This window comes from Hetaerina americana, unplaced genomic scaffold (genome assembly GCF_022747635.1).
Source record: "Hetaerina americana unplaced genomic scaffold, ioHetAmer1.1.p SCAF_5, whole genome shotgun sequence".
NCBI classification, from domain to species: domain Eukaryota; kingdom Metazoa; phylum Arthropoda; class Insecta; order Odonata; family Calopterygidae; genus Hetaerina; species Hetaerina americana.
Window position 1 is genome coordinate 29,728,187 of NW_027287095.1, and position 24,900 is coordinate 29,753,086.

The 24,900-nt window shown below is 36.9% G+C and overlaps 1 protein-coding gene across 1 annotated transcript; it reads left to right on the forward strand.

Annotated features, from left to right (window-relative positions):
- Positions 1-1,085: 1,085 nt before the first annotated feature.
- On the forward strand, positions 1,086-24,554 carry Tat (Tyrosine aminotransferase). The gene is made up of 11 exons (XM_071592815.1): positions 1,086-1,587; positions 15,381-15,485; positions 18,267-18,334; positions 19,002-19,160; positions 19,591-19,782; positions 20,844-20,926; positions 21,054-21,123; positions 21,897-22,025; positions 22,144-22,227; positions 22,452-22,550; positions 22,919-24,554. Exons 1-11 carry the CDS (start codon positions 1,233-1,235, stop codon positions 23,198-23,200), a joined length of 1,626 nt encoding a protein of 541 aa, XP_071448916.1. The 5' UTR covers positions 1,086-1,232; the 3' UTR covers positions 23,201-24,554.
- The last annotated feature ends 346 nt before the right edge of the window (positions 24,555-24,900 follow it).

Consider the following 24,900-nt stretch of genomic DNA (forward strand, 5'->3'; position numbering starts at 1 on the left):
ACATATCATAGTCAGCCGGCCCCGGTGGCGGCGGGTTAACGTCGTCGTCTACCAACCCAGAGGTCGCGGGTTCTACTCCCACCTAGGTGGTTTTTCCTCCACCTAGGGCTTGGGTATATGTAAATGTTATGTCAATGTTCAAAGTCCGATGTAAAGGTCAAAGTGCTGTTTTCGGACTAATGCAAAATAAATAAGTAGTCCTATTTTTAAGAGAAAATTCATACTATATTCATACCAAAAATTTTCACAACCATGCATATGCATTTAGTCCACAAAAGGAAAAAACTAAATCGTAATTGCTGAAGCGTATCGAAAGAGCTTATTTACTTGTTTGACTCGATAGTTACAATTTTGGGATTGTTTTGTGCCATCATACCTGAGAAGACATAAAACATTCATGACTTCCATTAATGAAACTGGATAAAGGAGCTAAAAATTCCTACGGTTTTAAAGCGCATTTATGAAAAATAATGCTTATAAGCACGAAATAGGTATAGATATTTTAGCATATGTCTTGTGAAATTAATGCTAATACTTGACACTATGATTCCAGGGACATGCAAAGTATGCATGAAATTTGATTATAAAGAGGAATTGTAATGTTTTAAAATGAATATGGGCCACACTAAATTCCAATGAAATATTCAAGTTTCCATTCATTCATTTCAATCATTTGTAAATTTGTATTTTTGTGTCAGGCATGATTTGATTTCATATGCATATTATCCCTAAGGATAAATCAGGTGGGAGCGTAGGGTAGCAAAAAACCCCTAACTAAATGAATACGCAGAATAGTGATCGCGAATATACCCGCGTCGTATCGTAAAGTGCGCATTTTCCATTCACGCTTTGGAAGGTCGATACGCAGTGGTAAGACCGATGCGAAGCGGTTGCGGCAAAATGCCAACGGCAATACGTCTGCTCCTGTGGGGTAATCTCTCAGCATCTCTCCCTCTCTGGTAAAGAGGTGTGTATCACATTAGAGCCAATGAGGCTTCTGGACTCCGATCTGCCCACTTCTTCGGCCAATCGCATGTCCTGGGCGGGGCTTAGGAAGAAAACAGGTGAAAAACTAAGAGGAATGCCGTCAGGTCGGGACAAAACGTCTCCAAACGTCGGAACACGCGAAAGGCTTGAGAACATCTTAGCGAACGCTCTAGAATAACACACGTTCACCAACACCGAGTTTTTCAGAGAGTACCACTGTGGAAAACCGAAGGGTAAATCAGTTGATGCCGCATTCACACGAGTACTCTCCGGTCGACGAGCATCTCCTGCCTCCGTACGAATTAGCAGTTGGTGACCACCTCCAGAATTCGGGTAGATCTTTGGTCGACAATCTGAATACGGAAGACTGTCATCGCTACGGAAGTCGAGCGTTGAAGTCACCGCGCAGTTCGATTCCTTCCCTGCGTCAGTCTTATAGCAGATCACGCTACCTCCGCGCAAGAATGAAGAACGGACGAGGAGGATGGTGCGTGAGGGCATCTGCACTCGCACGAAACACGTTCAACCCGATCCGTGCTATCGTGGAGAATCTCCGTTTGGCTCCCCATCCGGACAAGCCAATGATCGCCCTGTCAATCGGTGAGTCTACCAGCGGCCACTTCGCTTATGATTCGGGGGAGTTCGGCTTTCAAAGCAAAACGGTGGACCTCCGCTGGACCTTTGTCATTCAGTTACTGGATTTCTGAAAAAAAAACAAAATTACCCGGACATTGCTGCCCACTGGGATCGTTCATTTCTTCCGCGCTGCCAACCTACTCGAAAAAGCTCTACATCCTCCAAGACTCAGCTCGACCCGACTCCTTAGCGGGATCGAACTTTCTCTTCTCGAACTTGTGTCTTCGACCTGAATTATAGGGGCAATGTTCTTGTATCTAAGTGCACATTAAACGGTATTTTATGACCTTAAAGAATTTCGTTCAAGACAATCTACCGTATTAAATTATTAATTGTTGGTTTTTGGAATCGGCCTGTGAAAAATTCTAAATGAGTTATATAATTGTTTCCGTTCTATCGTTCTGAACCCCTATTCAATTTTATATTCAATAAATTTTCCAAATAAATATTTTTTCCATTAACATGTCCATTACGATTGATCTGAAATTCATCAATGGAAATTTCAAAGGTGCCGAGAAACGTATTGTCGGCAACTTTGCCGGAGATATATTTCATTATGAAATATTATTCCTTATGGTTTTAAAATAGTCAAATGGAAATATCGATATCGTTTCAATAGGAAGGAGAAACGAAAAATTCGAACCCTCCTTTTTAAATCTTATCAGATGAAGTGATTTTTAAATTAAATTCACAATCTTATATTGCTCTATTTTTAGGACATTACTAATTTGCAGCGTAATATAGTTAAATAAAAAGTGCCATCGTTGTGTTCAGGTTGTCTCCAGCATTTAGTAACCCTCAAACTCAGAAAACGGGTGATGGGTCATGGGATTATCCCTTTTGGTGATTTAATTTCATTCACTCAGAATACAAAGGCTGAATGGGATTACCCCATATGTTACTGAAATTCATTTTATTTCAATTTTCCGTAATACCAATTGTCAAGTTTACTATTTTCTTGATTAATATTCCGTAAGCGTTCACAATGATCCACTTATCCCCATAAAAAGGCTTTTGGTATCTCTCGATTCATTATAACGTCCCATCCACTTCATTATTTCATGTTTGTGTTAAAGACGGCGAGTGGTTACGTGTCACCCTTAGCGACGATCCTCTTGACTCCGGTTGGCCTTGGAGATCACCCGACCCGCCTGAGGCGGCGCTTGTAGAAGTCTTCTCCGCCTCCATTTGGACCTCTTTATTGACCCCCACCTCCTTGACCGAGCCTTGATTCCTCATTCTTCGTCTCCTGTTGGTACCTCATTTTATATTCCACTCCCATTCTTCCCGATTAGTCCCAAGTCTACCCCTCTTCCTCTCCCCCACTTTCACGTAGCCGTCATTTCTGTTACCAGTTGCCTCCTCTATACTCGACTGCCACTCCATATCTATCATTAAAAGTAATTTATTCAGATCTTGATTGTTGAAAATTTGCTTCTTAATTGCTATGGAACAACTGAAATTAACCTAATGCTTTCTACATGATTACTGTAACGTTTACTAATGACGGGACTACCGAAAAAATTGCGACGCGAAATTTCTCTCAGAAGCGTGTCATTTGAATCACTTCCGTAATGTGGAATGTTTCCTCTAAAAGAATCGCAAATTAAGAATTTAAATTTTAAAATGGAATTTACAATTTCAGACTTCCCCAAATATTGCCTAAAATAGTAATTTGGTCAAACTACAAATTAATTTATTCCTCTAGGTTTTCATGACATTTACATATAATCCTGTCAAAAGAAGTGGGTAAAACGTCTCGTGACCTATCTCTGACGAACGAAAAATGCGTGACGGTAAAAAAATCGCTGGGGAGCCATATTCTTCCGCAATAACTGCTGGCATTGAAATCACTAGAAGAATTTTTAGTATAACAAGATCCGTTAAATTAGTTTTCTTTTCTTAAGAATGGTCAATCTTGCGGGAACGACCTTGCTTAGGTGGTTGACTCGAAGTTGTTCTATATATGGATACACTACTGACAGCGCTCTTTGGAACTATCCAAACACAAGGTCGCATACCAGGTTGTAAGTAAAAAGCCTTGAGGAAGACCAGTTTCCATTCCAGAGAATTGCCTACTGTACTTTCCCATTCGTTCTTTTGTTTTGAGAGATAGGAGGCAAGAATTTCACGTGAGTGATACCAAAACATGTTCAACTTCCTGTTTCTTCTATTTGAATCTTTAGAATGATTTATTGAAGAATATAGCAAAAGGAAACACTCATTTTACTGTAAATCTACCAGTTTACGCAGTAATCTGAGTACAACAGAACAAGAAAAAAATTAACTCATTAATATTTTCCTCAAATCCATTAATTTTAATGGGAATATTCGTTTTTCACTTTAAAAGGACGTCTGAGATTACAGAGTAGCAGCTGTGTCTATTAATTCAATGCATGTTAATTTATATTTAGTTGTGATTACAATGGTTTTAATGTGATGAGGCTGACATTTCATTCAAGCACGCGGAAGTACATTTATTTATACGCTGATTGTTAAGGCGTTTCGAACTATTCTAAATTTATAACTGTTAAATGAGTTGAAATACATTTCGCAAAATAATACTTAAGAGTCATCGAGTTAAAGTAATATTTCTGGGCTAACTAAAAAGGCTCAATTTGTTCCTGAAACTCATAAAAAATGTTATGTGTTGTCATCACAAGCATATATATAAAGCAAAGAAAATATTTTTTTCTTAAATCCTTATCTTTTACAAAAACATATGGAGTAATTGATGAAACGTTAATTTCCAAAGTGGAATTTTAAAGACGGAAAACCTGGTGAGTCAGGCAAACTCTTTCTAAATTTCATGGAATTATACAGCTCGGATATCCTTAAAATATATTATTGTATATTCTCTAATGGGCAGTTCTTTCAGTACGATTTGAGTTTTTTTAAGTAGTTTCCTAAAATACTAATAAATGAAACACTACTGTGTCATATTTCAAGTCATTTTTCTTTGTTTTTCTTGTAGCATTAAAACTTCTTAAACACCAAGTAATTATAGCTCTCTGATGAATTAGAAATTTTTACGCCATAAAATATCCAAATTCGATCAAAATTTTACAAAAAATATTTAAAGTGCAGTCAATCCATTCGTAGTTGAGTTTGAGGAATCGGTGGACAAAATTTACCTTTCCAAATAAATTCCAGCATATTGCATCTCTATGATAAAAGAATGTTCATTTCTGATTTGAAACTTTGCTTCCACTTCCGATCAACAGTTCAAGTTAAGAGTCTGCGTAATCAGCGCAATGTCCGTTAATAATCGGGTTTTGAAAATTTCCGGCAGAAATAATGGCTCAACGGTGCATATCAAAATGTAAGCTACTACGTCGTATTTTTTACTGTCCGTGACGACAGATTATGCGTACAGAGAGAGAATATCATGAAATTTTAAGTTTTCATAGCATTAATAGACCTTCTTCCTGTCTAATCCGTCATCTTTGAATATATATATAAATATAAATATATATATACATATATATACATATATATACATATATATACATATATATATACATATATATACATATATATATATATATATATATATATAATGGGCTGACACAACATAACACAAATGGAAAAGAATAGACACATATAAAAGAACACTTACACGGTAAATTGTTCGAGCTTTCGGCCCTCTCAGGGGCCTTCTTCAAGAGAGACTGAAAATATCATTCATTTTCAGTCTCTCTTGAAGAAGGCCCCTGAGAGGGCCGAAAGCTCGAACAATTTACCGTGTAAGTGTTCTTTTATATGTGTCTATTCTTTTCTATTTGTGTTATGTTGTGTCAGCCCATTATTGTGCCGCTCGTATGAGTTTTTCCGGACAATCGTTATATATATATATATATATATATATATATATATATATATATATATATATATATATATATATATATATATATATATAATGGCGCAGTAGACTAGCATTCATGTCTACCGGGAATTTCCAAAAGCCGATTGTAAAAGTTAAAGGGGGAAAAAGATCACGCAATTGGTGAGAAAAAACTTGTGATTTTGGTTGAATTTCCCCTTATTCCTGGTGTGATAGTCAGAATTTTCGTTACAATCGTTGCAAACGTAATTAATCCAGCTGTTGAGAAAACATGCATTCGTTCGAGTATATTTCTCATATGATACCAGTTTCATTGCAAAGAAAAGGGAAAATGTCAATTCATACCTTAATGTTATCTTCTTTAACACTTTTCTCGTATTCGTTTAACCGGCACTAAAATTGCTTTTCTACCCCAACGTCCTTTCGGGAAAAAAGCAATGAATATTCCGTCCATCTTCGTGTCACGCTCAACTCCGCAAATTTCTCCCCTTACCCACGTTCCAGCTCGTGTTGATCCTTTAGTCCACGCTTTCTATCGCTATACTCGCCATATTTTTTTAATCTGCCCAATTTGCTGATGTTCGAGAAGGACCACTTCGAACAGGTTTTGGCGTTTAGTGGAGGCGCCTGGATGGTACTCGCCCGAGAACTTCCGTTTTAGAGGCTACCTTAGTTGGGAAAATATCAAAATATTGCTGGTAACGAACAGTTATTAGTTTTGGTGGCAGAATCAATTAGTTTTCATCGCGCATGCCTGACTAGGAATGTGTGTATATACATCTTCGTGGAAACGCACGCGAAACGATAATTGAATGTGGGCGGTAAAGACGTGACTACATAAAAAAGAAACTTAGGAGATTTGGAATTTTCGGTGAGACGGCCATCCTCTTCAGAGGAAGAAAGGAAAAGAAAGCTTATATGCACAAAACACTGCATCATATTATGCATCGCCTATCAAATAAAAAAGGTAAATTATCGTTCTCAGGAGAGAAGCGTATCGAGGAATTCAATCATTCCTGATTATAACCCCACCCCTGGTGACAAAATAGAATGCAATGAAACCAGATTATTCGCGATTTCAAACCTCCTCATTGGTTGACGAGACCACGATTATTTATTTCTGAGGGTATTTTTTTTCCTCCAGACAAAAGTCTAGATGGTTTTAATTATTTTTAATAGCCGTCAATAAATTTCAGCGCGTTGAATTGCGAGTTGGCGCCTGGACGAATTACATTTTTTTTTCTCACCGCCTCAAGGAATCGCTTGGCTCGCTTAAGCTCTTTCTACGCCACACACCAACCTAAACTTCCCAGTCTCCGCAGAACGTCAATTCCAGTTCCCGCGCGAGATCTCGCTTTTGCGATTTTCATTTTTTTCTTCTCCTCCGCACCTTTTTTTCTGGTCACTTGACTTGCGGACCCCACCATCCACCCCATACCCCTTGCCCCTCTTGGAACGCTTCCAAATTTGCCCACTTCGAACTCCTCCCACTCCCACACCCTCCTCTCCCTCTCTTTTTCCCTGCCATCGTCACCCACTTGAGGGCCTCTTTGCGTCCCGCGAGAGCGTGGAGTCCTGCGCCCGACCCACACAGAAAGTAACTCTGCTGGCATAACGCCCTTGATGCCGCTCTGCCGGGCTCCGTACGCGTCGATGCCCCTCCCGCTCCCCCGCGGGGCTCCGGTTCCCAATTTTCCCACCCTGTCGAGGGCCCGCAACCCCTCCCTCCCTTTGCCATTATCGATGGCGCTTTTGGTCCTCTTTTATTTCTGACGTCGGACGCCCGATGCCCTTAGTGTGCCCTCAGCATCTGGTCACCTGACCATCGCGTGATCGTGAGCTTGTTTCTTCCTCCCCTTCCTTCCTCTCCTTCCTTCCTCCCTCCTGGTTGCGGATTATGTTTATTCATTGCTCTCTGTCTCTCCTCTTTGGAGAGTCAAGCTGAATTCTCCGAAACGGGTACTTTGGTTTATCGTGGAGCGGACACGAACTCGCGGATGCTCGGGATGTCGAAGGGTGGAATGCTTTGTTGCGTCACATTAACCAAAGTATGACATGATTACCGCAGCCTCCCACCATCTCAATCTTATCTCGCGCCGGTGCCTGCGAGATGAGGCCGCGATGCTTCTTCCGGTTGCCACCAAAAAATGTTTTTTATAATGCCGAAAATTTTCAAATAAATACGAGGCCGCGGCGGTAACTTGCTAATTTCGCCACGTCATCCATATTTGTTCTGCGAAAAAAACGCAAATCTTGTTTCTTGTTGTTGTTTTTCAATCTTATTCACGAAATCAAGTGCGTTTTAAGCATATTTATATTATCATAGCTTCATAGGAATAGCAAACTTTTTCCTTGAGTGAAGCCTATTATATCTCATTTTAGGTGGCTGAAAACGTTTTGGCAAATTTTACGTATATATTAGTGTATCTAAAATTAGCATTACTCTGTAATATCACTCAACCTGGGATTTACAATTATTTGTTATCCACTTGCTGAACACCACCTGCTATTTTGAAACTTAAATTACTTTTTAAAATCATAAAACAATGTGCGGTGTAATTTAGGTTAATATGCAATAGGGATTAAGAAGTTTACTTGTTAATTTTTAACAAACTTAATTTGTCTCCGGAATTAGCTCTTTGAATTAATATACTATTCAAAACCATAGAAAATCAATTATATTAATGAATTAGTGTCGCAGAGAGCGCAAGGGTTGCTAGAATTTTAGTTTTAGTCTAGCAGAATTTTACACTGGAAATGAATTATGTGGTCAGCCTCACGCGGAACAGGTTTAAGTGAGTAAACAGTGCTAAAACACAACGTATGTGGAGCGACACTATTTAACTTATGTAATCATTTCTAAAGCCCCACAAAGGAAGAGAGTTCACTCTCCTCGTCCAGTTCATGAAAGTGATTTTCAAGTTATTCTCCCGTTTTGAAATCCGCGAACCGCGGAATCATTTTTCATTGCCATATTTCAGCATAATTCTGATTGATCAATTAGCAATGAAAATGGCTAACAAAATGCGAGTTTAATTATTTAATCATTGTTTGTGTAGCTTTTAAGTGTGTGTTTATAGGTTGTCTGGATTTGAATCGATTCATTGATTTTTCGGGGCATCTCAAATGGGACCCGATCCTTTTAAGTCATAGAATTGCATACACTCAGTATGCTCAACGCGCTAAATGAAATCCATCGAGTCTGTTTGCATTTGATTATGATTGCCTCTCTATCTATCTTGTTCATGCCTGCTAGACGCACTTTATACAATTGGGTACATGGTTTTTGGGGTGTAATCTAATATGGATGCTTGAAAATACCCTAGAAGGTTTTTTTAATATGCTTTCCTAATATGTAAAGTTTTCTAAACAAAATAAGGCGGGAAAAATATTTAAAGGCAATATAATTTTCAATTTGTAAATGTCTCTATTATGAAGACTTTGTGCATCAATATTTAACGCCAACATAAATAAAATTCAGTGCAAAAGATTGCGATTTATTTTAAAATTTTTATCATAAAAATATCAAAATACCAAAAAATATCATTAAGTTGTATTCTCCAATCCCAGATAAGTGGATATGGTGCTTATTTCCTCGCCAACCCCGTGTCGTTGTGCTTATAAAATATAAAGATTGACAGTTATATTTCATTTATATTTCTATTTTTTTATGGAAGTGAAGTTCATGTATTAATTGAAAAATACGCTACGAATCTACAAAATTTTGCAATTAATTGCCCACGAAACAATAATATCGTTCCTGGGCGCAGAAGAGAAGATATTTCAATGGAATATTTTAAAAAATAACTAGAAAGTTTCCTTGGAAACTAATTGATCGACGTTACAAAACTATTACAGTTCAAGTACGTAATTGTTCTGCTTTTTTATTTAAGTGCTCAGTCGGAGACGTCATCGATTAAGTAAACTACCTGGATAAACTATCATAGCAACCACATTTCTCTTTCTTGTAAAGTAAAACGTCATTTACTTCGAATAGTTTTATTTTGATGAGATGCAGTCTCTGGATATTGAAATTCTTCTAGGCTCTTCGTCAACCTGCTATGACTCCGTAATGACCGTCAATGTGACTTCCACAGCAAGCATTCTGTCGCTGCGTGGAAGGCGTTCCCCATTTGCGGTTGTCACCAGCCTCGGAAAGTTAAAGCGGTTGGGTCATGCATTTGCGATACACTTGGCGCCATAAGTGAGCGTGGATATCACGCGGATGGAGCATGGAAAATAACCAGTCCGGTCAGCAGCGATGCGCAGGTTGGATACCTGAACGGGGATAGCTACGTTGCCATGTGTCGCACTTGGCGGCTCAAATCGCACAACATAAAAAAATAATATTCCATGCATTCAACCTTGACTTTGTGGTAACCTTAGGCATAATCGGACGCCTTCATTAATCCGCGAGAGTGAAGCATTTGGGTAAGAGAGAGAGAGAGAGACTTAAATAGTCACTACAATGCTTCTATCCAACTGGGAAACGCAAAATTTCCGACAGCTTCCCACGCGTATTGTTTTTTTATAAATCCATCCTTGCAAAAGTTTTGGAAATGCCAGGACTGACTCACATAGGCCCATATCCATTTTTCCAAAGCGAGTTAACGACAGAAGATTATAGGCATTTCAAAAATTTCTCCGTGATTACATAACGCCGTATTCCAACTCCGGGAGTTAACGTCAAATATTGGTGAATTGAAAAAGTCGTCACGCCTCCTATTGCTTTCTTTGAAAAAATCCACAACCTTTCACACGAAATTTTGTCGTTCGACTTCTCAGGTGTCACGAAAATACATACGGAATGAGCAGTGTCGAACTCCGAATTGTCCTTCGTAAGGAAACACAAATGACTTTACCCTTAAAATCCTTTCTCTCTTCACCACAAATGTCAGTCCCTCTTTTTATCGTGAAGAACCATCGCATTCTGGAACAAAATCATCAGAATACGCATAAAAGAAACATCTAAACTTCCCAAGGGAAACAAAACGCCCAAGTGTAAGCGCTACTGACAAATCTTTCTTTGGGAATTTGAAAAGGCCAAAGTGTTGGCGAAGTGGAAGCATCGTATTTGGAGCCCACGCGATGAGCACATGACCGCCTCATGGGCCCTGCGGACGTTCTGCTCAATGGTCAACGACTCCACGGACTGCGCTATGATTCATGTGCCCGCGGAAACCAGCGAATAGTGGGTACATTAATTAAATAGAACGGCAATGCAATTGGGACTTAGAAGATGGACTAACGGAAAATTTTCGGTCGGTATTTTGCCATATCTTAGCTCAAGAGTAGTCCGCGCGGTAAATCTTCACACCCGAAGAATGATCCCACCTCACATCTTTTATGAAAAAATAACGTAGTCTTCCATCCTAAGGATGCTTTGATCGTAAATACACAGCACGTGCCGTGGTAGGCCCAAAGGAACGTGAAATCGCACTAAGTGTGGTGGAGGGTTGTATGCTTCCTATTCGTGTAACGCCCATGACTTTATAGAAAATGGGCCCAATCATATTATGGCTTGGGTTTATTTCTTGTACCCAGAGACTCCACTCATATTTGAATTTTATAACTCCAGCTGTCTGCCATCTGTGCCCCATGCATGCCACCGCACTATTGATCATTAATTGCCGAAATTAAAACGCGTCGTCCTGTACGGACGCGTTCGTCTCTTTCCCAAGCCTTTACTAACTCTTCACCAAAATAAATAACTATTTCCCAAAATATGGAGAGTCAGAGTACATATATTTATTGAGATAAACCTTGTTATCTAATTGTCATTCTTCCTTTATTCCTATTACTTAAAAAGCAATAATTTCTCTTCAAACGCTATAATTTCTTTCCCATAAGAACACTGCGATATAGATGCATAGAAACGAATATATCGAGTGAGAGGAATGAAAAAGAAAGGTTTTCATTAAAACTTTGATGAGATAGTAATTCATTTTGTCGATTATTTACGACTTCCGCTAAACTCATCTATATTAAATGCGTTATTATTCAATCTCTTTATTTCATTTAATTCCATTGTCTCATGATGTACAGAAAATGAGATAATCAATGCTTGGCCAAGTAAATCTATTTGCGACGCCACGTTATCTGTGGCCAGTTGTATTCAGTAAAAACCATTCAAAAATTTTAACTGATTTTATATTAGTTAATACTGCCGCAGACCGAATCTTCCTTGGTTCAGTGGTTTAGAACTGAAAGCATATGGTACTTTCTTGTTGAGTAACGTCGGTTGCTAAAAATATCGAAGGCAGAGTTAGCTGTGCATGTAATATATGTGCCAGTCACATTTCAAGTCCTCAATTTTGATTCCAGCCCATTATGCGTTTCGGATGCTGGCTCTTTTTGGTGGGACTAATATTACTAAGAAATGACAATACGTTGGAGATCATAAAATGCGTAATCACGCCTACTAATGGGGCATGTCATTTCTGAAAATAGGTTAAATGATTTTAAGTAATTTAAAACCTGAAGAATCCCACATCACGTTTTTTACTATTGATGTTCCCATTTCCAAGGCAACAAAATGTACAAAACTGCTTCCTCTATATATTGTATCCCAGGATACCATACATTTTTGGATGCATAGGATAATATCAGCGCAGTCATTATCTTTCGGGCTATTTCTGTCGACGGATATTAGCCGAGATTTAGCCTTCTCACGGAAGCACCCAAGCGTAGTCTTCCAAAAAACCTTCCGATGAACGAGCGGTTTTTCGAAGCGACGCAGTGGAACTTTGTGCTTTCAAGCTAGCATGTATCAAAACCCCTAATTCTTTCAAGATAATGTATTATTAGCAAAATACCGTAAACTTTTAATGTGATGAGTTACCATTTAACTACATTGAAAACAAGTACACGGTACAAGTTGTTAATAAATTTCACAGACTTGAAAAAAGCAGAATTTATCTCTAAGTTATTGTATTTGACCATTCTCGATGATACCGTATTGGCTGTAATTTATTTTTGGTAATTTTCTACGAGTTTGGACGTCATGAACTCTCGAATGATTTTACGTTCTAGCGATAAACTACCGCAATAATCCATATATCAGACAACGGCAACGACGCAATATTCAAATACAGGGGAAGATACTGTTGGCAAAACGAATGGTGAAATATAAATGTCATTTTTCTAGTTAAAAACTTTATTCTTAATATAGATGACGAATTCAATAAACACTAAACGCATTTTGGTGTTTTGGAGTGAGTGGAACTGGGAAGCCAGCGATAATATTTCCGCATTCCATATTCTGCCAAGAGCTATTAGTTGCTATCCTTCGTCTTGTTTTGATGAAGTAAAAACAGAATGTAAATATTTATTAACTGTCCGCGCTTGTCGCATTTGCTCGCAAGCGTTTTAAAATCAAGTACGTCTTAACCAGACTTATTGAAAGATGACTCATGTGAAAGAATTTACGTTTAAGTTTGGCCTTTGGTAAAATACGACTAGATATGAATGATGATAAACATGGTAGATTTTACCCTAGTTATTTTCCTATTTACGACTTATTTTTCCCCAAAGTTGTTTAAGAATTGAACCTCCTCAAGTGTGTCTCAAATTGTGCCTCAAGCCAACTGCAGTGTATTCCCGTTTCTATTCCACGTCCGTGTTGAGGAGAAGCTGAGTGCATCCACAACGTGTTTATTTTTGAAAGAGTGAAAAATCGAAAAAATAGCTCGAGCAGCCAATGACTTCCAGAATGACTGTGAATGACAACTCATATGAATATGTGACCAAGTATACGTGTGTGAATATATGCCAATGCCAAATTGTCCAAAATATAATTCGACATTTTCAAAAAACAAATGTGTGCGCTTTGGTGTTTCTAAGTTTTCTATGACATCGCCACGCCTTTTAATAACTTTAGATTGACTTTTGAGAACATTTATCGTGAGTTGATGATATATCTATTTAATCAACTCTTTTACCTCTATCAAAAAATTATATGTTTATATATACACACACATATATCATCATTTACCCCAGTTATTTTCCTTTTTACGACTTATTTTACTCAAAAGCCTCCATTTCCATCACAAGTTTCCGACCTAACAAAGATATAAGACATTCTTTCTGAATTTTCTGAGTCGGAAACTTTTCAGACCACCCATGCATGTATTGTCTATGTGAGGTCAGTCACAAGCATGGCAATGATATAAAAAATTTAGAAGCACTAAATAAAATGACACTCATGGTTTTGCTTTTTGAACATTTCAGTGGCCCGACCGTCTTTCTCGAAAGAAGGAATCTTTCTCGAAGGAAGGAAGAAAACTCGTACGATGTATAAATATCCCGTCAATCAGTGAAACCACGTAATTTATAAATTCCATCTCCTTATTAGGACTCAATCACGGGGCCATTTTCGTTAGCTGACGATTGCGTAGTCACCATACTGATAAGGCAGAATTAATTCGCGTACACCCATGATTTCGGATTCATGACGGAATAGTAATAAATTTGGAAAATTTTAATAGGTCCAACATAAATGAACGACTAGCATAATTAAATTAGTAGCAACTTAAAAAGTAAGGGAGGTGACCGATTGTGTAAATCATTGGCACCTTAGGGATAGGAGAGTAATTTTGTAAAGGCAGGATTTTTCCAACCTCAAGGATCTTCAATTTCAATGGATGCCGTTGTGCGCCGGGCTACATTCCGGATGGTCCTGGTTCGATATCTGATGACGCCTCGGGGCTCTCTTGGCCCCACCTAAATTATATGATTTTTTTATTGCCATGTCTACCTGGGAAACCACAGGTGAAAGAAATGTGATGTGTGAATTTCACACTCTGCACAAGACTTCGTTCTAGGTGAACTCTACCATCACCCATCAAATCAGCCTTCGGGTTATTACTGTGGTTCATTTGATTTTAGGATTTTTCAGGGAATGGAGGAAGGGGAAAAGAAATCCATGGTCGGCATTGGCCTACTCTTTAACATTCACAGAAGGGGTCCACAATTAAACGACCTGTCCGACGGACGGCGTATTCTACTTGAGGCGTTCTGCACATGACACTCGAGTAGGGATCGGAAAACTAAGGACAAATAATGTCACCTCGAATCCAAACCCTGGTCCTCGGGGTGGAAAGCCAGTATGTAAGCCGCTGCGGCGAATACGGTCACAAAATTTATAATTAAGATCATTAAATGAATCTTTCCATTTTCGAAGACGTGAAACATCAGCGGAAGATCATGGGACGCATTCATCGCTTCCATTTTCCTTAAAACTAAACGAATTCCCGAAACCCATCACCATTTGATTGAATCGGCGAGTGACGCCAAATCCCCGGGGGAGAAAAGAACGAACAAGCTACGAGGAGTGGTATAGGATCCAGGCTCATTGGCCTTCGTACGAGATGCGCAGTTTCACGATTGCTAACACCGTAGATTTCAGTTTTAGGTAATCCAATGGCCGAGGTCACCTAAATAATTCTCTCCTAAATAACCCATCCTAGGAAAAATATACAACATACGTGACTAAGGTGGAACTCACGACATTAAGGATGTCTTTTCGGCATAACAGTGGCCTGTAAAACGCGGCGAGAGCAATTACTTCCTAGCTACTGACTGAGTTTTAGCTATCATGCGAATATTACGTGTGGTTTGATATGGCATTATTTTTAATTGCTAGACAATGTAGCCTCCACAAGCAAACTGCTGCATTTATTACTTTTGTAATCTTGTGACCAATGAGACATTTTAAACTTATATTATCTCCGAATTTGAAAACTATATTATCCATCATTCAATTCTTTCTTAACCTAACCTAAAATCATTTCTAGCTTTCTGACACACCCATTAAAAATGAAGCATCCTGAAGATGATTCAGGAATCTTAATTGAATCAGAAATGGTTCAAATCAACGTCACATTAGGATTAAAATTTATTTTATTTGCTACAGGGGATCCGACTATTTTTGGAAATTTGAAGCCTCCCCAGGAAGCAGTGGAGGCTGTCTGCGCCAGCGTTCAGTCCATGAACTACAACGGATATGCCCCAAGCGTCGGTAAGTAATACATTATAATCTAATTCGTCCTTAATATACTAAGGGGTGGGTCGCGGTAGTCCTGCACTATTGACCGGAGGGTTCCGGGTTCGATTCCCGGGCAAGAAACTCTAGGCATGTGATTTTTCGGGTAACAGGTCTTCCTGGGAAACCATAACCGGCACAGGGAAAGGAACTGGCCCCCCTACCCTGATGTGTGAATATCACACGCCGTCGGGCTTAGTACTGGGATAACTCTACCATTATCTACCAAACCGACCTTCGGGTTGATTACTGTGTTTATGGTTTTTTTTATATTAAGGGCTGGCTGCAGTAGTACTTGCCTATCAAATAAAAAAACTTTTAATGGCACAAAAATATGATTAAAATTAGCGGATTAGCTCTGCTGCGGATGAATTTATATACTATGGTTTTCTGACGGGTGATTAACTTGACCTTTGTTCATTCAAAAGGTATAGCAAAAACGCATTCTGTTAAAAGTTTGCTTTTGCCAGAGCAGTTTGATGCAATTCGTACCCAGCAAGCAATCTACTTATTGACGCTAAGTTTAAATCATAATTGACTTAGATATCCGCTTTACTTTTTAATAACTGAACCTTTGTGAGGATATTGGACATGGGATACCTGAGGATTCCATCGTAATTTTTAAAAAAACTGAGGAAAGATTCACGACATTTTAGGATGACGAAAGTATTCCGATAAACCATTAAATAATTTCAACCTGACGCACCAGTATACCATAATTCCTCCTATATTTGCGAAATGAAACGGAGCTCTATGGAAAAAAGACATTTGAGATGATCTAAGAGTTTTATAAAGGGAACCGCAAAGGTTACCCTAAGCCAAGAGGTTATTATCTCCTACACTTTGCACTAGCGATTTTAAAGGAATTATTCACATGCAACTAACAAAAGCCGAAAAGTTATTGAAAATATAAAATTAGATTTAAAGATATACTTTTCTTAAACATATGCTTCGTCATTCACGTTACGTGAAACAAAGGAATCGATACCCCTTTTAAATACGGAAAATCATCCTTACTGGATTTATATACAGGAAATATCACGCTACAATGAACTGATTGTCATTTTTACGTGAAAATGGAAAAAATACAAGATTAACTCGTGAAAGATTGACCCTTGAAAGAGATAACTTTGAGATAGATTGAAAACTTGCTGATTATAGAGAGAAAGATGTTTCCTGAAAGGTGCTTTTTTTGCATGGATCAAGTACTCGAATTGTCTTGTGGCACGAGATGAATGAAATCCTGGAACATATGGAACTGAAGGAAAGAGAATATGGTCTGAGATTGAGCGCAAAGAAAATCACCAACCACATTTATCAATTTGTAGACTTGTGAGGTGGAGATAGAGCTCTACCAAGTACTAAACGCCGTGTAAAATTCACACATCAGAGTAGGGGGGCAATTTCTTCCCTTGTGCCCCCCCCCCGTTACCAGAAAAATTACTCAGCTTGGGTGTAGCTGAGGGTGCCCAGAGACGTCACCGAGAATCGAACCCGGGCCTTCCTATCAGTAGCCCAGCGATCTACACCTGAACTACCACATCCCCCCAGAAAATCAAGGTGATGGCAATCTGAGAACCAAAAAACTTGGATATTGAAAATAAAAGAAGCAGACCAGAAAATATAAGACCCTTGGTATTTAGGAACGGAAAAAGCGGAAGACTGGAAAAGTGAATCAAGAGTAAGAATAGAAATGGTCCAGTGAGCATTCATAAAAAAAAGCAAATTATTAGGTAGCAGGATGAATTTGGAATTAAGTAAGAATTCGTGAAATGTTGCGTGTGGAGCGTAATGCTTACTGGATATTTAGCATTCATTAATTTTGTGGAGGAGTGATTGAAAAAGAACCTTTGAAATGCGGATTTGGAGAAAGATGTTGAAGATCACGTGGTCAGACAAGATAAGGAACGAGGAGGTGATGAGGAGTATTGTGGAAGAGTAGGTCTTAATATATCCCATCTAAAAGAGAAAGAAGAACTGGATTCGACGCATACTGAGATGGGACTGGTGGGAATGAACGACTGTAAGGAGGGAAAGGATAATTTTGTGAACGCTGTGAAGGGGGACTACTACGTTGATATGAAGATAAGATCATTGGATAAGAAACTATGATGGCGAAGTTAGGGCCTACCCAGCTGAAGATTGATGACGAGATATACGAAAATTGAGGAAGTTAACTTCCACTCTCCCGAAACCAAAGTCAGATCAAAAAGTTCAGTTCCGGCATTTCTTATCGCTAGCTATCTTTAGCACGTTATGGATGCTAAATCCTTAATATCCTATACTATTATGCATTTTGCAACACATATTGGTAAAAAATTGCAGACCCTGTAGGATAAAGTTCGTGCAGTAGCTGCGCCTATAACCTCACTAATTCTGTCCAGTGAATAACGCAATACGGTGCCCAGTTGGTACATGTTTATCTAAAAAAAGAGTTGGCATTTCCAACGCTTAATTTTTTTTGCCCGTTGCTTACTGTATACATGCAGTACATATGTGCCTTATATCATGTACATACACCACCCAAATGATAATTTTGTAATATGACCTTTGGGCAAATTAAATGTGCTATTGCTATTACAATACAGCATGATAACCTCCATTGTGATTTGTTGAAGGTCATGTGGAGATAGCAATTGTAAGGATTTTTTCAGAAAGCATAAATGTACATAACTTTGAAAATACATTTTCATCACAAAAACTGTTTTCAAATGACATCTATACAATGTGTACTAAGCATTTCAAATTTATTTATAGGATACCAAGAGGCTCGTGAAGCTGTTGCTAAATACTGCTCTACCTCAACAGCAGTAGTTGACGCCAAGGTGATTATTATGATGGATTGCAGATGCTACTACAGTGAGGAATAAAATTAACCAAGAAAATTGGTACAGTGGAGTACCCGTGTCGCTAAAATCATTAAAAAATCTGAAAAAAAACAGTTAAAATATACAGCATAAAAAATATAGACCACTCATAATGCAGAAATGCATATTTTATAGTTTCAATCATTGCAAATTTAAATGAAGTTAGCATTAACAAATGTATACTTAAACCTGGGAACTCCAAGAATATTTTCAATATTTCTATTGAATAAAGCACTCTTCCTTAGATATGACAGCAGTGTCTTGAAGTTTATAAATATGTATGCCTAGTTTTTGAAATCCAAGCAAATCTACAATTGCATTTCTTATATTAGCTATTTTATTGTATTAGAGGTGCAACTATTTTTACTAAAGGTGCAGTCACCTCTACATCGATATTATATGCATTACCTTATCAAATAGTGGAATATCATAAAATAATGACTCAACAAGGTAATGCAGACCTAATTTATACATACATGACCAGGTTTAACCTGATTATGCCAGTGGACATTAGCATTCATGGAATATAAATCAGCCATCAATAACTCTGAGCCCATAGCAAAATTTTTTTTACAAATTATTGATCACTGTAAGTAAAAAATAATAAGCACTTAATCTTTTTCAGGACATCATTCTCTGCAGTGGCTGCTCCCATGCTATTGATTTGTGTATTTCTGTTTTGGGCAACCCAGGAAAAAATATTCTTGTTCCACGCCCAGGATTCTCCATTTATCGTACTCTAGCCGAAGGACTGGGATTAAAAGTCAAGTCTTATGATCTCCTTGTAAGTTTATTTATTTATTTTAGAATTATGTTTGAATTTATGAATTACGTATGATTACCCACGTATGCATACAACTTCCATCATCTAAGGTAGATCATTTGGCATCACCAGTATTGCTACATGTCGCTAAATCAAAACCATTAATACAGAAAAATAATGGCTTCAAACATAGCTTAATTACTGTCTTGGAGTGGATAATGAAGTTCATGAGTGAATTCCTGAAGTGTTGAGTTTAGCTTGAAGTTTTTTAATCCAATCATGACAAAATAAAACAAAAAAGATGTTTTCAAAGTTTATGTGCAGCTCTTCCATCTTATAAATTATTCAGTAAAAGAATTATGTACTTAATCTACACCCAGTTAATGCTATGTGTATGCAAATGAAGTGGCGGTAAATTATGTCAACCTTTTGCCTATTTTATATTTAACAGCCTGAACAAGGTTGGGAAGCAGATCTGGAACAGATGGAGTCCCAATTGGATGCAGACACTGTTGCCATAATAGTCAACAATCCTTCCAATCCGTGTGGATCAGTTTTCTCAAAGGAGCACCTTCTTAAGATTTTGGACATTGCACGAAGAAATTATGTCCCCATAATAGCTGATGAAATCTACGACCACTTCGTGAGTTAATTTACATTTAATATACTCATTCAATTATTTTTCACCAACTTGGTTGAGTAATTATTAAATTTTTAAAAATAACCAATAAAAACTAAGTTAAAATTTGTTTGATTAAAATCTGATTACTTGGCAACATTTTTTTCTATGTGAAATCAATGTTGGTAGCATTTCAAAACTGAGCACAACTACCTTATGGCTAAATTATACTATTTTTTGGGCTGAATTTGTGAACTTCCATGTTGGAAGGTTGTAAAAAGTGCTGTATCATTGACATAAATAATATTACCATGGCTAGACTTCTTTGTCCATTGGATAAGTTTAACAGCTGTAATCCTCTAATAAAAAATTAGAAAAAGGCAAGATGGATGAAAGAGATATTGAGAGCAAGGGGGATTTTGAAGACTATGATTTAGAGATGAATTTTGGACTAGCAAGGAAGAATAGGAGTTGGAGAATTTTTGAACATATTAAAGTTCACGGAAGGTACACCAGAAGAAAATAATGTAGAATAAAAAAGAATTTAGGCTGAAGGAAATTCACACAATATTTAAAATTTGTTATGGAGCAGCTATAACCCACCATCAACAAGTAGACAACTTATGATTATGCACCTTTTCAACTCAATGTCATGTTGTTGCCTCTGATAATACACTCTTAATGATCTAAACTATGATACAAAACAGGTGACACTGAAAATATAGATTATTGGTATAAAATCTAAATTTTTTACTTTCTTTTAGTTAAGGGTCAAACCTAAATACAGACTTGAGAAATATGAATACCAAGAACAAGTGGATAATAAACTATTTCACAAAGGCAGCCAATGTAAAACAAATTTTCAAACTCATTGAATTTGAAATGCACAGATATTCCATTAGCACATCAAACTTGAATGGATTTCTTTGACAACCAAATGTATCAAATGATAATTACATATTTATCAGGTTGCAAAGAAAATGAGTATCACTTTGTTACTGAAATAAAATTTAAGAAGTAAACATGTACATAAGATTTTATTCACAGAGAAATATGACGTCTCATGCATCTTCTTTTAAAAACAGGTATTCCCTGGTCATGAATTTTATTCCTTGGGGTCACTCTCAGAAGATGTTCCAATTCTTACCTGTGGAGGTTTAACTAAAAGGTAAATAATGACTTTAACTTGTTATTTATTTATTCATTGCAATTGACCTCACGTAGAAAGGACTTTATCTGTTAACAAAATACTAATAGCTAAGACAGAAATATTCATGTTGTAATCAATTCCCTAGGTTTCTTGTACCTGGTTGGCGAATGGGGTGGATTGTTATCCATGACCGCAATGGAGTATTTGATCAAGAAGTAAGTATTCTATTAGATTACCAAAACTGTTGTAATCTCTTCAAGATGAAATGAAAGAAATTTGATTCTGGCATCAGAATGCATATTGGAGATCTGTCCAGAAGGTATCCAGCTAAGCAGTATTTTGAGCCAAATAGCCTACCTAGAGCAAGGAAACCTTAGTCCCCTTCAAAGCACTCCCTTGGGAACACGCACATTTATCCAGGCATCATTTCCAATTTTCAAAATAACCGGCAAATCCCTTTTTCGGAATGGTCATCAGCTGACTTGTTGCATGCTTTTATATGTATTCAACCTCAATAATTTCATACTGCAGTTGCAGGGGACTTGCTCCAAGCCGCAAATGATAACCCAGGTTTTCTAAAAAAGGTCATAACTGTAGAGTAGTCATGGGTCTATGGCTATGACTCTGAAACAAAAGCTCACTCTTCCCAACAGTCAGTTGACAAGATAAAGGAGAATGCCTTAAGGCAGCTTTGAGAGAGGTGACCTTTCCAAAAAAGGACTATGTTAATTGTTTTGAAAAGTGGTGGAGATGCTTGGATAAGTGTGAGGCCCCAAGGGGAGTGCTTCAAAGGGGACTAAGGCCTCATTATTCTAGGCAGGTTATTTTTCTCAAAATATTGTATGACAGGGTACTTTCTGGACAGACCTTGTATAGTCCTTAACTCATTGATTTAAAAACATAAATTTCTATCACAAATGTTTAATGAGCATGGCTATGAAATGGTAGAAGATAAGCTTGCAGGAATTATTTCTCATCTTGATTCCAGATTCGCAAAGGCCTTAACTGCTTAAGTCAAAGAATTATTGGAAGTAACACCTTGGTTCAAGGCGCCCTACCATCAATCTTATCAAATACGCCGACTGAATTTTTTAAAGAGACACTGTCTGCTGTGCAGGTAAATGAATGAAATAATGTAAAATCATGACACTAATGAGAGAAGGAAACTGATTTTTCCCAAATTTTCCTTTGAGTAAAGATGTTTTTATGACATGTCATGGATTTATATTTGATAGGGTAATGCAGAGCTAGCTTATGACATATTGGACCAAGTTCCAGGCTTAACCCCAATTATGCCAGAAGGCGCTATGTATATGATGGTAAGAATATAATAAATATCATTATTTAAAAAATTTTGATCAAGTTACTTAACATATCTATTAATCATAATTTATGTATTAATCATAATAAACAATCAATTAAACATAATTTTTATATTATTAAAATTGGTCAATCATTCATTCCAGACCACTCAATATTTTAAGAGCTAAGAATTCTTACTAATATAATTTATGTGTATCACATTCATTTTTGCAACTATCAGGTCGGAATAGATATGGAGAAATTCCCAGAATTCAAAACAGATTTGGAGTTTGTGGAGCAGATGGTGACTGAAGAATCAGTATTTTGCCTTCCAGGAAAGGTAAGCAGCTCCATTTCAATATGCTTGTTCATACCTTTTTTCAATTAATTAATTATGCTTTTTGAAGTCACATCATCTGCTGATATTGAAAATTATTACTTCAGAGCAAATTAATATATTGTTCATGGAGAAATGAATTTCATACAATTAAAGCACTCTTAAGTTTTAACAAAGGAGAAGTTCCACTATCAATTAATACAACTTATCATTGTTAAAAGCTTAGAAAAATAATAATTTGAAATATAAATGTAATGTCTAATTAATAATGCAAAGCTAAGTCATTAAGAATAAACCTCCATTTAGACACCCAAGCCCAATAAGATCTCTGGCAACATTTTGTTAATCCGATATCCTGCATTATTTTCCAGTGCTTTGATTACCCGAATTATGTGCGAATTGTGTTAACTGTACCTGAAGCACAAATGAGGGAAGCATGTGAGAGAATTGAAGACTTTTGCTGCCGTCATTTCCAAGTCTTTGGGGATGAGGAAATGGATATGAATACCATCGAGGAGGAGGAAAAGAAAATCAGGGAACCTACTTCCCTCTTTGATGAAAAGATTCTCCTTACCCCAGATGGAAATCGTAATGGAGAGGAGAGTTTGACTAACAAAGTGCCTATCATGTCTGATGAGGGGCGAAGACCGTGAACACTCAATTGGAAGAGAGAGAGAGAAAGCATACAAATCAAAATAATAATTACATACTAAAATCCAATCGGATTTAAAGCATATTGTTCCTACAAAAGCTGTTTCATGTTTTTTTCCAAATGCATGCTAAGTCAGCAAATGAGTTGATTACATAATTATTTGGAAAAAGGTACAAATTGTTTCCAGGCTATTGGAAATATTTGACTACCAAACAGCTTCATTATGCTTTTGGAGACAATATCCTCATGGATTGCATATATAATTACAAATGTTTTATAGTGCTATTTAAAAAGATCTTCAAGTTACAGAGAGTATCTGTGACATGTTATACAGAGCAGTATTATGAATACTACTCTTGTGTTTCATACTAAAAACTACGCAGTGAAAAATAGATATTTATGCCCTGGAAAAAACACTAAAAAATATTATATAAATATATAGAAATGTCTAATTAGGGATCTAGTTTTGATCTGAATATGTAGTAGATGGAATTCCTGAAGTATGCATGTGAACATAATGGCCCTATGAAATGACATACCCATGTCAATTGGACAGTCATTCATTTTGCCACAGATGTGTACAAGTGTAGCAGGTTATTCATAGTTAGAACATTGTTTTTGCACACATTTGTTTTGATGAGTTTAGTTGGCCAGCTCATATATATTTACCATGACCATATCTATTGAAATTAATGTCTCTCAACTTGACTGATACAATCATTCATATATATATATATATATATATATATATATATATATATATATATATATATATATATATATATATATATATATATATATATATATACACACACACATATGAAGCAAATATTGCAAAGTTGATGAAGACATTTATTATTAAGAAGAAGATGATGTATGATTAGTGTAACTTGAATTATTGAGTGAAGAACTGAAAATAAAAATTACTCGACTTGGTGATACAATTGCTCAATTATGAAGATAACCAAATTAAGAAATATTAGCAAATGTGACTGTATATGTTTGGAGCATTTGTGTATGAAAAGTATATATATATATATATATATATATATATATATATATATATATATATATATATATATATATATATATATATATATATATATATATATATAAATGAATATCCTCATTAAGTATGGAAACTTCCAAATTATTACTTCATTGGTAAAGGAATTAACAAGAATCTTTCTAGCTTTACAAAGTATCTAGACTTTGTAATCTAATATGGACTTCTAATAACTATTACTGTCTTTCCGGGTTTTGCCTCTTTAAAGCTATGTATGATTATTGTAGTATAACCTTATCTTATGCATATGTATAAAAATCATACCAATAAAAACTAACAATGCAATGAGCTCGAATGTGAGGTTCATTAAACTCTTTAGCCTTTTTAGCCAATGGTGTTTTCAATAACGACCACCAACTCTTTTAAATTAGTATCTTTTAGCCTGGTAAAATAATTATATCATACATAACATATGACCGATAGATAGCCTGAAGAATTCATCTTAAGAACCTTGTTAGACCAAAAAATTGCTTTTATGAATTGAAGCAAAATTCTAGCTTGTATCTAAGAATGTCTCTGGGGCATGGTATTTCAGTGGGTAGAGGGCCAGGCTACAAGTATGAAGGCCCAGGGCCGATTCCAGCTCATTTCTCCGGTTACCATCAACTTTGCCCAAGCGGCACAATTTTTTGGGT